The 17310-nt window shown below is 42.2% G+C and overlaps 1 protein-coding gene across 1 annotated transcript; it reads left to right on the forward strand.

The window, feature by feature from the left end:
• The first annotated feature begins 1484 nt into the window (after positions 1 to 1484).
• On the forward strand, positions 1485 to 13655 carry LOC124274290 (hephaestin-like protein). The gene is made up of 12 exons (XM_046709633.1): positions 1485 to 1609; positions 4390 to 4634; positions 5273 to 5488; positions 6298 to 6631; positions 7031 to 7137; positions 7542 to 7707; positions 8017 to 8276; positions 8851 to 9059; positions 9162 to 9309; positions 9576 to 9788; positions 11938 to 12163; positions 12713 to 13655. The coding sequence occupies exons 1-12, from the start codon at positions 1485 to 1487 to the stop codon at positions 13653 to 13655; spliced, it is 3192 nt and encodes a 1063-aa protein (XP_046565589.1).
• Positions 13656 to 17310: the final 3655 nt, after the last annotated feature.

Genomic DNA, 17310 nt, shown 5'->3' on the forward strand with positions numbered 1-17310 from the left:
TAATCAATCAGCTGTCACTCAGCTGCTCTTTCCATTTCCATTTGCGAATCTGATGGAAATTCCTCTTCTTTCTTCAAATGTATCAGTGTTTCAGACATGCTGTACGTTCTTCTATAGTTACAGTCATCGGGCTAGTAGAGTTGAAATGCCACAAGGCTGTAGAACATTCATGTACAGACATATATATCTTATGCAAATTTTGTTCGGAGGGTGCTACCAGTAGGGCAGGACAGGCAAGACACCTGGTGTCATCGTTGTTTCACTGATCCATACAGTTACAATTTTCCTTACAATTTTCACCTCTATTTCCACTTTTTACGCCCATTTGCATCAGATTCTTCAGATGATCTACACTGATTAGTCTAGTTCTAAACCCATATAAAAATTCCTTGAGAGTACCAAATTACAGACTTATTAGAGGATATTGTCACGTTCTATTTATTTTTACAGTTACGTGCTATTCCAATCTAGCCACTTTACTCTGATACATGCGAGATGGTAAAATGCATTGTCTGAACATGTTCAAAATGTTAGCATTGATATGGTTCCTTTATTCCATGACGAACAAAACTGATTATTAATTATTGAAAGATGTGTAAAATATTTCAATGTCAACTCTTTCCCAGTATTGATTCACCTATGAACACAATAATTATCAGACCTCGGAGTGTGCATACCAGTGAAACAAGTTTCTGTCGTAGCATAGTTGTGAGCCGTCGTGTTGACGTTACCACCGACAGCAACATACAATCTGTTTGTTATGTTGTATAACACCTGCGTGAGAGGACAGGTAAACAATACTGATTGTCATGTCTCACACCTGTGGAGCGTCCAGGCCTCCAGGTTGGGGTTCTTAACACTTCTCCAGGTCCCAGATTACTTCTAACGTTCATACGTCGACATCAACATAGCTTCGATACAAAACACCATGGTCATTTGCTTAGCCTGAAGAAACATCTTAAGACCTTTTGAACTTTTTTTCAGTAAAATAAGTCTCAACAGTGTAATTAAGCAGGAGGGTTGCACACGTCTTTGGGGCTTTCCCTAACGTTCACTAAGTCACTTCAGGCTTATGTCAACACAGAAAAACATGGGGACGGTATCTTAGTCTCGCCATCACGCTCATTGGCGACCACAGGGCATGCCATTATTGACATAACGCGGCCTACTATGATATAAGTCAGTCGTCTCGCATCTACTGCTTTCACTCTCATACATAATCATCCTGAGACATCTCAGTTCAGTCTCCCATGGACCACTGAGATCATGACTCCCCAGCCTCTCTAGTCTTCAAACCCTTTGATGTCTGCAGCCTCACCGTGTACTAGGCGCGTCGTCATAATTTTATCCTTTTACTTTTTATACTTACTCGTAAACTTATTTATTCATAATTTTCATTTTTTTCAAACTTTCACACCTGTCTCCAGTCTAGTTGTCTCAGCTTAGCGTGACCATTGACTGAACACATGATGGTTATTATGAAGATGGTGATTGTTTTCGCCCTGTGTGGGGTAAGTGTGTGCAAGGACCGGGAGTACTTCCTGGCGTCAGTGGAGGTGGACTGGGACTATGCACCTACAGGATCCAGTGTCGTCAAGGATGAAGCAGGGTAAGTGATGACAATCTGAAGCAATACTTCCATAAAACCTCGTTAAGTCGAACTCAAACTCGAATTCGACTTAATCGCCCCTCTATGACCCACACCCACATCGCATATCTAGAATATAATGTTCGACATATATCTCCACGAGTTCGACTTTTGTATTGTTTGCTGTGTGTTCCCAGGTGAATTAATATTCATTTTATGTTATGGGCCTTAACAAACGCTTTACTTACCTCTCGTACATTTAACATGTCGGTAATATCCATACACCCATCAAGAGATCTTATCATCATTGCAATTCATGACAGGAAAATTCAAATTGAGAAAAATCTTTCTGAAAGATTATGAGGACGTACAATAATTGACTCCTGTGAATTACCAAGTAATGATTTGTTCAGTTGTATGAATAACGCCGCTTCGAATCATTGCCTTTCCGAGGTTATAGTCAGACTTCTCTGGCTTTATAAGTTTGTTCAACGCTGATTCGATTCAACATACATCTCAAGACTTAAAACTTCGCAATTATAAGAGTCTTGTCGAGTATTTCAAACTGAGGCGAGGATGAATTTTGTGTTTTGTGTTGTCACGAACCGTAGGTGTTACAAATCTGTTCTGATTCTTATAGCTCGCATTATCGCACGCACAACAGACTTGAGGGCTGCACATTTAACTTCAGAAATATAAGTGAGTGAGTGTGTAAATGAGTTTAGTTTTACGCCGCACTCAGCAATATGCCAGCTATATGTAAATATCGAGTCTGGCCCAGACAATCCAGTGATCAACAGCATGAGCATCGATCTACACAATTGGGATACGATAACATGTGTCAACTCAGAAATATAAACACAAGCTTACAATATCAAATACAAAAAAATGCTTTGAAAAATATACAAATTGTATTCAAAATGTGAATCGAGAAAACCTTCTGATGATACGATTTCAAATTTTAATGCCTTGTCAAACATGACAGTTTAGCCCAAGATAAAACTTTATCATATGTCCGCAGTGGAAATGGTAGTACTGTAACTGAAAACATTCATCGTATAAACAAAACTAAAATCCTCCTAATATCAGGATTATATATCACTTGTTATAACTGAATAAGAATTGAATCAAGTCAACCGCGGGAGTCCGCAGAGAAAATAGTAAAGGCTGTACCAAGAGTTACTTCACTGGTTCATTTTCGTGTAAAATGTCGCACACGACTGTTCCTGTCGTCGACAATACGTGGGACCTGTGTTCTGTCAGCTTCAAACATTGTTGTTGGTTTTCAAGCATATAGGTTAATACCGAGAATGGATATTTAACCTTAACCCAGTACATAATACAATGATTTCTTCTTCCTAATACTATTGCATCTTAATGCATCTATATATGCTTTACATCGATCAAAAAGACGTCATATTGGTGATAACCCTGTGTCATCGTTGATCAAGTTATATCATTTACACAGCTATGTTGGATTTAATGCACTCAGGAATCTGTTTCGAGAATATTCTGTGGAGTTGACATTTTATATTCCTTTGTATTATTCCCAATCAGCAAGATGAAATTCTCCAATTTGTCGTTTGTATTGTTGGTAACAAATCATTCTTTTGATAAAGTTATAGATGTGTTTGATTTAAAAGTATGTTATCTTTTTCCGTCTCTTTGTACTTAGTTTAAGATAGATAATTTACCTGAAATACATTTTTGTGTCTTGCCCAGTAACTACAGAAAAAGAAGATAAAGTCTTTCAATCTCGTCTGACCAGATATGATTTGAAATGGTTATGTATGGAAGCCACACGTTTCAATATGCATTTTGAATGTTTTCTTCCTATCCTGTCTCTGGGGGTCATTTTCCAACAATAACCGTAAATCGAGTAATGGAAATGGTCTCACTTAAACTTGATATTACCTAGGAGAGCTAACAATAATGATGTATCGTCATGTGTAACTTGAACATGTTAATCTACAAACAATGATACGGTCATTCATACTTGAGGCCACTCTGAAGCATTTCTCTCAAGGGCATTCTCAAACACAGGAACATGACAGTATTATGTTGTCACTTTGAATAACATTGGAACAAATATTTTCCGCTTCAAAATCAAAGCGTCACATCCAGGAGTGCATTAGAGATGAAGTTTTGTGGCGGTGAAACTGAACATTCAGGACCCGTATGTTTCCAAGATGTAATGAGGAATTTATCACTCCTACTGATAGCCATAATGTATCGCAATCTGAGGGGAGATACGTGATGTCATGTCATTACCACCCCGATGCACAGAGGCGACATTTTAGAATCTGTTTGCTCAATATCAGTTCAAATGCATGGGAGATCAAGTTTCAGTCCAAGATACCACACAACTATTGTATATTATTTTTCTTTAAATTGTGTTCAAAAATTATTTAGAAGGTGGGCCATTCTTTCCTTATAATTAGTTCGAATACGTTAAATATTAAACGTTTTTTATTAAATGGTTTAAGAACGACAAGTAAGATGTCCAAACTACAATATATATATACATGTAACTGTATTGAGCATGGCTATTGATGTTTCTAAGTCATATGACGTCACGTAAAGGAAGTCATAGAACGGTGCGCATAGTTTGGAAGACATATGACCTAAATATGTGACAATGTCATTCTCAAAACAAAGGTGCTCTAGACATGGCCAAACGTAATATTGAGAAATAAGCACAGTTAAAAGAAAGAACACTTAACAGTTTAACGAAAGAACACTCATTTCCAGGCATATGAAATTATACCGATACCAGTGGTAAACTAGCAGTTGTATTCTAGATCTGCCAAAGCATTCATTGAGAAGGGTCCTGACCGGATCGGAAGCAAGTACCGCAAGGCAGTATTCAGTCTGTACACGGACAAGACGTTCACCAAGGAGGTGACCAAACCACTCTGGCTGGGTTTCATTGGGCCGACTTTGAAGGGAGAAGTCGGGGACAAGTTGATCGTACATTTCAAAAACCTAGCGACTAAGCCGTACTCGGTTCATCCCCATGGCGTCAAATATTCCAAGTCAAATGAAGGTAAAGTTTGAAAAAAACATGTTTTAAAGAAATCTATCCGGTTTGCATGTTAAAGGTTTTACGAGCGCTTCATGTTATTAAGCATCTTGCACTAGAACTGTTTCATGATGCCAATATAAAGGGCTGGCACGTTCTGGGCGTTCTTGGCTTTTAATTGTTATTGATCTTTGTTTATGACCAAGACTCTCTGAATCATGAAAGTAGATCATCAGACCCTGCTACATGTCACTATAGCTAGTAAGATGTATCGCTGAAACAGGTGCCTCAGTTTCCCCCTCTGGTGTCAGACAGTGTCCACAATATGCTATTCAGACCAATTGCTAAAGTGTAACATTGAAATAAGAATCTCTAAACGATTTAGGAATTGTGTGTGGTCTACCTGTAAACCATTCGCTCGTTTCCTGGCTCAGAGGTTTCAACATGGGTGCAATATCTAAGGGCCATTCCCGGCGTTCTTCGTCAACAGTGCGCAAAACAACATTCGCTTAGCATTAAACTGCTTTGGTTAGCCTAAAAGAGATGAACCAATTGAAGATTTACATTAAGCTTTAACATATTCACACAGAACCATTGACTGTCCGCATGTCATACAAAACAACCTTTGAGACTATGTTTAATAACACACTTGTGTATTCTAGGAGCTCTGTATAGTGACGGAACTAAGGATGGCGACAAGATGGATGACACAGTGGCCCCTGGTGGCGAACATACGTACACATGGGAGATAACCGAGGAGTTTGGACCCACATCTGACGACAAGGCGTGTATACCCTGGGCCTATCATTCACACAGTAAGGACGCGTCGAAAGACACCAACAGCGGACTTTTAGGAACGCTGCTCACCTGCAAAAAGGGTAAGTGTATCAGGTGAGGTGTGACCAAGTTATATATACAGCAGCTGAAATGTCTCATATTGCATATACAAGGGTACCTGACGTCAAACAAGCTCCCGAACATATCAGTAAATATCTTTTCATGCATAAGTCATTTTGGTATTCTCTATATTCCCCAAGCAGTTTTGTGGCCAACGTTTCATAACTTTTCAAGACGAAAAAAGATTTTTGAAACCTCTTTCCATATTTCAAATTTAACAGTCACACTTTCTGTCCCTTCAAGAAAATATGAAAATATTTGTGTTTCATCTCGGACGAATCTGCCAGCTTTTTACAAGAACCACATAACAAAACTGCCTTTCAGTATGTTGCTCGATTTTAATAATGTCGATAGAATTTTACCTCTCTCAACATATTGGTTATGCTTGTTTTTATTACTAGCAATGATTGTAAAGGGAGGTTTTAACGGTAACTTGTATTCAGTTGATATAATTCGAACTTTCTATTTATTTGGTCATGTCACGTGAGTAACGGTTCCTGACTTATCACTATAAACATCCTTGGAATGTTTAATATCATGTGTTACTAACGTGTGTGTTGTGTTTTATTGTGCGCGGTATATCAGTGGATAGTGTCGATCGTTACTTAAATTTCCTAAACTTCAATTCTTGCGGCATTGGTTTTCTTGTTAGAGAGTTTTAAAGATGGGCCTTGATCCAATTGTTAAATGAATGTGTACAGCTCCCTGCAACACAATGAACCATGGATAAGTGTGGATAGGGCGAAGGGATAATGATTAAACCGTTCACTCATCATGTGTTTATCGACAGGTGCCCTGGACGAGGAAGGTAATCGGAAAGATGTGGACAAGGAATTTGTAGCTGTTCTGAAGATCTTTGATGAGAATGAGAGTTGGTACCTGGACCATAACATGAACTCCTGTGTGGACCCCACATGTTGTGTGGATCTTGCGAAGGTCAAGGACGACGACTTTGCAGAGACGAACCTCATGCATGCACTGAACGGCTACGTGTATGGCAACGGTCCCAAGTTCGAAGCTTGTTCCGGCGACAAGGTAGCATGGTACATCATCGGCATGGGCAATGAGGATGACGTACACAGCTTCATGGTGGACGGGGAAAGTATGACGTACGGGGACCACAGGTAAGAGAATGTCTCAGATATCTCAGCGTAATATATGAATACACACTTTTACCAAGCATGAAAGATGATGAGCTGACTTTTTATATTCTTGAAACATTCAATTCCGATGCAATATTATGTATTGAGCGATGTTAGTCACATGTTTGTTAAATGATGTAGTGCACAAACGCAAAGAGTTTAAGCTTGTGTAGCTTTATACAGCATTACAGGACAATCAGTATTGCTGTTATGCCCACAGATCATGTGACTATGAGCACTGCTAAGTTTCATTATTGTACCAATTACATTAAATGAAACAACACAAGATATGTCTTCAAAGTTAGCCTGTGAGTTTCTGTTTTAAGAATGTATTTGCACGGCAACATACCTATGAACGTGGAAATGATTTTGTACTTTCAGAGTTCTGTCAGTGGATGTGTTCCCGTCCAAATTTGTTTCAGCAGAAATGGTGGCCAGTCGTCAAGGCTGGAAGCTTGTGTACTGCAAGGCGAATGACCACTTTGACGGTAAGACAGACAGTCAGATGAAAAGCTCTCAATGGAGACTAAGTACTTACTGAGAGAGCAGGTGAATTAACCTTTTCACGGAGTAAAATGCCATTGTCGAGCGTGTTACAACAGTACTTCACTGCCAGTTTCAAATCATAGTAACACATATCAATTTCATTCCATCCGGACTCAGTGGACCGATATACTTTGGTGGTTGTAGTTCTAGGTTGTTTGGTCTTCTTTTTGTTGTCTTTTGTCTTTATTTTGTTTATTTTTAATCGGGAATTGAAGGAACAGAAGAATGATTGCTACAATTCTGAATATTTTTCAAATGCATTAAAACGTGAACAATTGATTCATTCAATAACCCAGAAAGATTTGTTACAAACTGTTGACGAACTAAACATATGTTCACTGTACAGAGGGAATGCAAGCGTTCTTCAGTGTGAAAAAGTGTGCAGATAAGCCGGAGCCTCTGCTGAAGGAAGGCAGTGTCCGCAGGGTGTTTATGATGATCCATGAAGATGTGTGGGACTACCTGCCGTCGGGGGTGGACAAGCTCACAGAGAAAGCCCTCTTAGATGACAGGTACGTAGGTATTGTTCGCAAGGGAAGAGAAAGAGTTCTGAAAAGTTCATGTTGGGCTTTATTAGCCACATGTGATTTAGAGATTCTGGCATATCACCGTACCATTATTCGACAAATTCGTAAAACTTTCAATTTGGCAGACTCGTATTGCAACTATTGTATTATAGGTTCCTCGTATTCCAAGACTATGTTCTGTCAATATATATTTGTACGTTTTAGATCATAGATTGGGCTGATTTAAATATATTATAATGCATGTTTCGGTAATCAAATTACACCGAGGTTGTTTATTGCCCTTCTTACTGGCAGCCCAGAATCTCAATACTTCATCGGCAAGTCCAACGCCATCGGCAGCCAGTACCTCAAGGCACGGTTTGTGGAGTACGAGGACAAGGAGTTTGAGAAGGTGAAACCTCGAGGCCCGGACGACTTCCATCTGGGGCTCCTGGGCCCCATTATCAGGATAGAGGCTGGGGAGACTCTAGAGGTCACACTGTGGAACAACGCATCACGGCCTTTCTCATTCTACGCTCAGGGCCTCATACAGTATGGACAAGCAGAGAAAGATGGTGTGTATTGACATAGGTTACATCAACTTCACAGTCAGTTCCATGACTGTCAGTTCAGGAAGAAATGGCCAGACATTCAAGACATTTGTTCATATGTTCATTGAAGTTGACGTATCAGTGACAAAACTAAAGCCCTATGTAATTCCCTATTTTGTTCCAGGGGTTCCCAGGGGCGGTGGGGTAGCCTAGTGGTTAAAGCGTTCAGGGGGACACGGGTTCGATTCCCTACATGGATACAATACATGAAGCCCATTTTGGTGTCCGCCGCCGTGATATTGCTGGAATATTTGCTGAAGCGGCGTACAACTAAACTCACTCACTCCAGAGGTTCCCATTTTTTTCAGACGAATGACTGACTAGTTTTTGCATATTTTATGATAGGAGCCATCGGTGAGGCAGGATCCGTTCACCTCTTCAGGAACACCTTGTACTATCACCATTTTGATAGTGATTCATAAACAAATGATTACGACATAGACGGAAATATTTTCATTATTATTAAGCTGATGGATGTGGAAAGAGTCTCTCATTTATATTATTGTCTACTCTTTAACTGCCTATATCTTCTGTCTAGATTCTGTGCAGTCCATCACGACTGGGGGACAGGACTTCCGTATGTACCGGTTCTACGTACCGGAGACGGCTGCACCAACCGACAAGGACACTGCATGTGTGACCTTCATGTACCAGTCCGCCGTGGACCCGGTCAAGGACATCAACTCGGGCCTTCTCGGGCCGCTCCTGGTCTGTAAGCAGGGATCCCTCGACGAGGAAGGCAAGCAGGTTGGTTTCTAGATATGTTACGGTGAATTGTGTTTCCCGAATCTCGAACCATATATTGCTGATTTATCACGTGTGAAACTAACGTCGACGATTTCACTTCAGAAAGGAGTGGACAAGGATCGGGTCTTGTTCTTTGGCGTGATTGACGAGAACAAATCCTGGTACCTGGACAAGAACATGGAGAAGTTCACCATAGCCTCCATGATAGACAAGGAAGATCCAAAGTTTATTGAATCCAACAAAATGAGAGGCAAGCAACTATCAGCAAATATATGGTCAACTCGTCCCACCTCACCAGACCTCACCCCACGCCACATTCAGTCTTTAATCCTAGTGAGTGAGTGTGGTTTTACGCCGCTTTTAGCAATATTCCAGCTATATCGCGGCGGTGGTCACTCATTTTACATGCGGGTCTTTAGCGTGACGAGCGGACGCTTTAACCATCATTGTATCCATGCACTGTACCATCCTGTATGCAATTACACGTTTGTGTATACTCGTCCCTTGTATCTCCAGGCGTGAACGGCCGGGCGTTCGGCAACCTGGGCGGTATGGAGTTGTGTCGGGCGGAGCAGGTGTCTTGGCATCTGTTCTGTGTAGGGGACCAGACCGACGTCCACTCCATCTACTTTCACGGCATGGACTTCGACGTGGACGGCAATATGAAGGACACAGTAGAGTTGGTGCCGGGCAAGTCGCTGTCGTTCGTCACGCTCATGTCGCACATAGGTGAGTCACACATCGCAGTCAGACGTCACGCATAGGTGAGTCACACCACAGTCAGACGTCATGACACACATAGGTGAGTCACACACCGCAGTCAGACGTCATGTCACACATAGGTGAATCACACACCACAGTCAGACGTCATGACATCCATAGGTGAGTCACACACCACAGTCAGACGTCACACATAGGTGAGTCACACACCACAGTTAGACGTCACACATAGGTGAGTCACACGGCAGTCAGACGTCATGACACACATAGGTGAGTCACACACCGCAGTCAGACGTCACACATAGGTGAGTCACACACCACAGTCAGACGTCTTGACACACATAGGTTAGTCACACACGGCAGTCAGACGTCATGACACACATAGGTGAGTCACACACCACAGTCAGACGTCATGACATCCATAGGTGAGTCACACACCACAGTCAGACGTCACACATAGGTGAGACACACACTGCAGTCAGACGTCACACATAGGTGAGTCACACACCACAGTTAGACGTCACACATAGGTGAGTCAGACGGCAGTCAGACGTCACACATAGGTGAGTCACACACCACAGTCAGACGTCACACATAGGTAAGTCACACACCACAGTCAGACGTCATGACACACATAGGTGAGTCACACACCGCAGTCAGACGTCACACATAGGTGAGTCACACACCACAGTCAGACGTCTTGACACACATAGGTTAGTCACACACGGCAGTCAGACGTCATGACACACATAGGTGAGTCACACACCACAGTCAGACGTCACACATAGGTGTCACACACCACAGTCAGACGTCATGACACACATAGGTGAATCACACACCACAGTCAGACGTCACACATAGGTTAGTCACACACGGCAGTCAGACGTCATGACACACATAGGTGAGTCTCACACCAGTCAGGCGTCACACATAGGTCCATAGGTGAGTCACACACCGCAGTCAGACGTCACACATAGGTGAGTCAGACGGCAGTCAGACGTCACACATAGGTAAGTCACACACCACAGTCAGACGTCATGACACACATAGGTGAGTCACACACCGCAGTCAGACGTCACACATAGGTGAGTCACACACCACAGTCAGACGTCTTGACACACATAGGTTAGTCACACACGGCAGTCAGACGTCATGACACACATAGGTGAGTCACACACCACAGTCAGACGTCACACATAGGTGTCACACACCACAGTCAGACGTCATGACACACATAGGTGAATCACACACCACAGTCAGACGTCACACATAGGTTAGTCACACACGGCAGTCAGACGTCATGACACACATAGGTGAGTCTCACACCAGTCAGGCGTCACACATAGGTCAGTCACACACCACAGTCAGGCGTCATGTCACACAAAGGTGAGTCACCCACCGCAGTCAGACGTCATGACACACATAGGTGAGTCACACACCACAGTCAGACGTCACACATAGGTGAGTCACACATCGCAGTCAGACGTCATGACACACATAGGTGAGTCACACACCACAGTCAGGCGTCACACACCTTTGTCTGTCGTGACTCGTAACTAGCGGGATCGGCTGGTCAGTTTTCGTGCCATGGTGGATTCAAGTCAGTGGCTCATGGTGTCAGTCACGTGATTGTTTGGTCGCGACACAGATCCCCTCCATATAGCTGGTTTAGTGTTATGTTGAACAACAATAAACATGAAACCTAAGTTAGTTCAAAGACAGGATAATCAGTGCTTGATAATGTTGTAAACCGTCCACGACGACGGACTATCAATAAACGATGATGCCACTTATGGCAACAAATAAACTTCATACTCATACTGGCGGTGTGTGGGTGGGTGGGTGGGTGGGGGTGGGTTGGATGCATGGAATCTTTAATACCGTCACTTGAAAAACAGTCAATGCACTTCTCTCTTCATTAAGCAAACAGACGGTGGGGTGAGTGAAACGTTGGTTCGTCACGGCGAAGACCCGGGTTCGATTCCCCACATGGGTAATATATGAGGAAGCCAATTTCTGGTGTCCCCCGCCATGATATTGCCGAGATATTACTAAAAACAGCAAACAACTAAACCCACCCACCCACTCACTCACTCACTCACTATTCACTCACTGATTAAGCAAACAGTGCAATGCCAGTGGACGTGATTCTCCCCAGGTAACTGGGGTGTCTTCGACCGGAACACCGACCACTTCCAGGCAGGGCTCAGCATGCTGTACGAGGTGAAGGACTGCAACTACCTCCACCCAGCCCTCCTCTCTTACTCCCACCTTCCCAACCCCCCGAAACGACAGTACTACATCGCTGCCATGGAAACAGAGTGGGAGTATGCTCCTTCAAAGAAATCAGTCTTCGATGACAGTGAGCTGACGGATCCGAAAAGGTGAGTATTTGTGTAATTTACTAATGAGCAACTAACGCAGACGAAACGAAATGCAAGTAAATTTAAACCATGGATGAAATGGTAGACGTAAGATATTATCGGTTTTAGAATTTCGTTCTCTTTTTTTATAGTGACTACGCAGGCTTAATGGCTGACTCAGCATGAATGCCGTGTGTGAAACTCTTCTAAGGCTTTTTCACTGCAATACTGCAAACACTGTTTAAAGTACATGTATGCCTTCACTTACTTACGCTTCAATACATCCACCCACACAGTCACCTGCTGACCACACACTGATCCACGTACCAAATACCCACTTAGGCTTACTCAACGATGTTCTCTCTTGTACCGGTTTCCTGTTGTTCAAGGATAATATGTAAATCCATTTCCTGTAGTCTACCATTGGGTACTATTTGGTAGCCTACTGGTGAAGGCTATGGTTGCTCCCGCAAAGGTCCAGGGTTGAATCCCCGCGTAGGTTCGATAAATTGCTGGAAATGTGCTTAAAGTGTCACTCAACATTTATCGACTGTTGTGTTTGTTTTCCAGCAAGTCCTTTGCATTCACACTTGACGACAACAAACACGTGGGCACCAAGTACCGTAAAGCTGTATATAAGGAGTTCCGAGACTCTGCTTTCAGCGAGCCCGTACACAAAAATGAAGGAGACGACTACCTCGGATTCCTTGGCCCCGTCGTCAGGGCAGAGGTGGGCGATGTCGTGGAAATTGTGTTTAAAAACATGGCGTCACGAACATATTCGTTACATGCTCATCTGGTCAACACAAACAAGGCAAACGAAGGAAGCCTGTACTCAGACCGGACGGACACGAAAACTGACGATGGGGTGCCCCCTGGCGGATTTCAGGTGTATCGATGGGAGATAACCAAGGGCCCTGGTTCGAAAGACCCGGGTTGTATATCATCGATGTATTACTCCGCGCACAACCAGGTGAGAGACGCTTACTCTGGGCTGATCGGTCCGCTGGTCATCTGTAGAAAAGGAGTTCTTGGTAAAGGAAGAGTCCGGAAAGATGTTGATAAGGAATTTATTTTACTCTTCTCAATCATGGACGAAAATCAAAGCTGGTATATCATATGGAATCAGAAGAAGTTTGCAAGCAATCAGAGGAACTACAGAGATGAAGAATTTATAGAAAGCAATAAGATGCATATGATCAACGGGTTTGTGTATCAGTCACTTCGGGGTTTGACCATGAAGAAAGGAGACACGGTGGCGTGGCACATCCTGGGCTTCGGCGGCACACAAGACATCCACACCGTGCACTTCCACGGTCAGACCCTACTCCAGCGTTCAGGGGGTGACCAGCGTACTGACGTCATCACTGTGTTCCCCGAGACGGGGGTATCAGCGATAATGAAGGCCACTAACCCCGGAACGTGGGCATTGCATTGCCACGTCAACGACCACATACACGCCGGCATGGAAACGACGTATACCATCTTGGACGTGGACGAAACGTCGGAGTAAACATGGTCGTGGCATTACAAATGCTCCAGTGTCCAATGTTAAACCACCGGGTGGGAAATATATTTAAATATGAAGCCTAGTGTGTTACACATATGCAATTTCCCTTTGAGTTTTTTCTCTGAAAATCAACATCAGATTTGACCTGTTCATTTTTGCCAAGGACACTTGTGAAAGTTAGAATGCTGATAGTATTATTCCTGCTTTTGGTCCTGTTTACAAAAGAAATATTATATTATGTGTTACTGCTATTAGTACGGAGTTTGCAGAGACTTGTGTTTCGAGTACCAACGTTTATAAAGTTCACGCGGTTTTCAAAGTATGTCTTTTGACTTTATCAATCGAGAGCTCTTAAAGTACTAGCCTGCCCACATGTCATCAATACTATGTTTCAGAAAGCATATCATGCGTGTCGTAAAACTCTCACACAAAATATAGCGTCTGTATTTTGGATAGCTCGCTACGTGTACCCATGAGATATTTTCTCTGAACTGTGTATATCCCAAACACCTAGTGTCCACAACACTGCAGTGACGATGATGATGATGATGATGATGGAATTACACACTAGTGGGACAAACAAACCCATCAGACTGATGCGGCCTGATTCCCGATGTTGCGTATAAAGTTCAATCCCAAGTGTTATTCCAAAGTTGTGTACTGCAGCAACTAGCCTACCTAAATAAGAGTGCAGAACAGTCACCGAACTATGTTAAGCCCATGATTGGTGTATCAGGACCTGTACACAATTACGTGATTATATCTAGATGCGCTGGCACCAGGTACTGACCTCCTATCGCGTTGTGCTGAAATGATTAACATCTGTATATTTCAGCATTTGGTTAAACGTTACGTGCGTGTGTTCTGACTAAACTTAAAAGAACGATGTAATGTTTTGCTACATCTATCACATTTTCTATCTCAATCATTCTTGGAAACATTACTATTCAATTTCGTTTTTGACAACAGTCATTTACACATAATGTCAAGAGAAATGTGCACCATCTAAACACGATTATTGTGTATAATCGTAAAAACTACACCATATTGGTATAATATATAATAAGACATTTACTTCAGTCAGTGATAATATGTTACCGGTTGCATGTGTCCTGTCACGTCACGCTTTCTCGAGCTGTCTTTGCATGACATTTATTAGCTGACATGTCTGAAACATCATACTTTGTGCATGAAAACTATATTTTTACCTCTTGTGACAACCCTAATTACGATCCTGCAATCAGCGGTAGTTGTTAGGGACGTAGTCTTATCCACTTGTTGCATCCGGGGCATGAAGCGATCATGGAGATGCAACACATACAGCCGCCATACTGTGCCATGCTTCTATTCCTAATGGTGTTTCACATCTCCAAGATGTCAACGACTTTTGTATATAGAGTACGACACCATGACTGAGGACGGTGAATCTTCAGATGGGTTCCGAACTGGGTCTGTCTATCTATCGCTAGATCTTTTGTAATAATAAAATGAAAGAAATTGCAGAAAATAAGGAATGTCACATTTTCTTATGTTTAGCATTTGGCCCATACATATAGCAGTATGTATGCGCTGTATGTAAAGTATAGGTAAGACTGACCAGTACCCGGTGAGTGGAGTGTGGGCGGATCCAGTAAATTACCCTTGTTCCATTCCAACAGTGAGATGATTATGTTCGATCTGGTTATGATGTTTGACGTCAAGCACAATGTGCATATATAGTTGTTGGGTGTTCACAATATTGATCTCATGCATGCACAGGGTGACATACAGTATATCATATATTGTGTATACAAGTCTTGGCTCTGTGATGATTCGCATCTTATAAGGGCACCAGTCGTTGATAACTATATAGCTCTAAGTGATAGAGGAACCTTTTCTGTATAATATCACTCAGCTTGGTTGTAAATAATAAAGCAGTTGATTATTTTGTTTGTGTTTTATTTTTAATCGAAAATATTACATTAGTTATTCAGATGCAATATCCAGCTTGAAATCGTACATCTTAACATAGATAGCTACAATATGGCTTATGCGGCATAATGCAATACTTGCTCACTTTGCCACACACAGGTCGCAAGACCCAATACAGGCGGTAGCTGCTGATACAACGATATGATCAGACTCTGTGTCTTACCGTACCTTGGCGTGGCTCGTTCCTTCAGAGGTTTGTCTGATCCAGACTCGAAAACTAAGCTGTAATGTTACACAACATCCATTCATTAACTCACTAACTCACTTACAGCAGCATATGAACCATTTAAATTTTAGAAATATTTGTTCTAAAACACAATTAGTTGAAAATGATTGCAGTGAGTTTAGTTTTACGCCGCTTTAGCAATATTCCAGCAACATCACGGCGGGGGACACCAGAAATGGGCTTCACACATTGTACCCATGTTGGGAATCGAACACGGGTCTTCGGCGTGACGAGCGAGCGCTTTAACCACTAGGCTACCCCGCCGCCCCTGTTGAAAATGAAGGCTGTAATGAGCACAAGTAAGTATTTTATCATTATCCTGACTGTGACAAGCGCCGCTTTACTCTAAACCATGAACGCTATTTTCCAAGAAAGTGGCGGAACAATTATTTATTGTATGAAACAGAACACATAAATCTTGAAAGAAACATTGTCGCATTTCCACAGATATTTGTTGTTATGTGACCTAGCCATGACCTCATCACCTGAGTTTAGTCGTGAGCAATTAAAACCATGTCGTCTTATAACGTAATCTGTGTGTTCTGAATTCCGCAGACTCGCGAAAGGCACGACCTCTTACTTAATGTGCGCCATTTGAAACGCTGCTGAAAATCGTTTTCCTGTCAGGTATGTTGCGATATACCTCGTCAAAAGAAGATTATCTAGACAAGTATTGACTGAAGGTTTATACATGTACTTGGTAAAGCATGTAAAACATGGGTCGGAGGCACTGGCTGCGTGGGAGTTGGAGGCTTAGCCAGAAGCTCAACCGTCATTGCATCCGAAACCTTGCTCTGCCAATACAAACTGGTAAAGATGGGAGAGAATCATGTGTAGCGGTAGTATATATCAAAGAGAGTCCGTATACCCACATGTTATATCACAACAGTCTGTCCTTTCTGTGACCTTTACAAAATACATTACTCATTATACCACAGGGAAGTAAGATGGAATTTGTTTGTATTTATTGTTGTGGGGGTTATTCGCACAGTTTGTGGTGATTCTGTCAGGTATTTTCATTGTTTGCAGCAATAAGATATGACACCACCCGCTGTTCATGACATCGCACTACTATTATCCTCGTGTTAGGAGTTTTCTGGCATTTTCTCATTAATCACATTTACAACTGTAAATTATCTCACCAAGTTATAAAAGGTTAATTTATCTTAAAAACAGATCATCATCCAAATATATAAAATTTGTTTGTGACGCCACAGATCTGTGAGAATTCCAGTAAAGCCATAAAATATGGCTGTACGAAAATGTATGATGTCCGAAAGATATCCAAATGCAAGACTCCCGTTTCACTACAGTGTTCATAGTGTTGACGGTTTACTTCCTGTTTTACTTCCTTAAATAAGTCATGTCCTTCCCAAAAGAATGCTGTAGAATCTGTGACAAAAAGACATCATTCAATAAATGAGGTCAACTAATCCGCAAATGGGTCATTCGCATTTGTAA

Source organism: Haliotis rubra, unplaced genomic scaffold (genome assembly GCF_003918875.1).
Source record: "Haliotis rubra isolate DU_JTF1 unplaced genomic scaffold, ASM391887v1 Scf19, whole genome shotgun sequence".
Taxonomy (NCBI): domain Eukaryota; kingdom Metazoa; phylum Mollusca; class Gastropoda; order Lepetellida; family Haliotidae; genus Haliotis; species Haliotis rubra.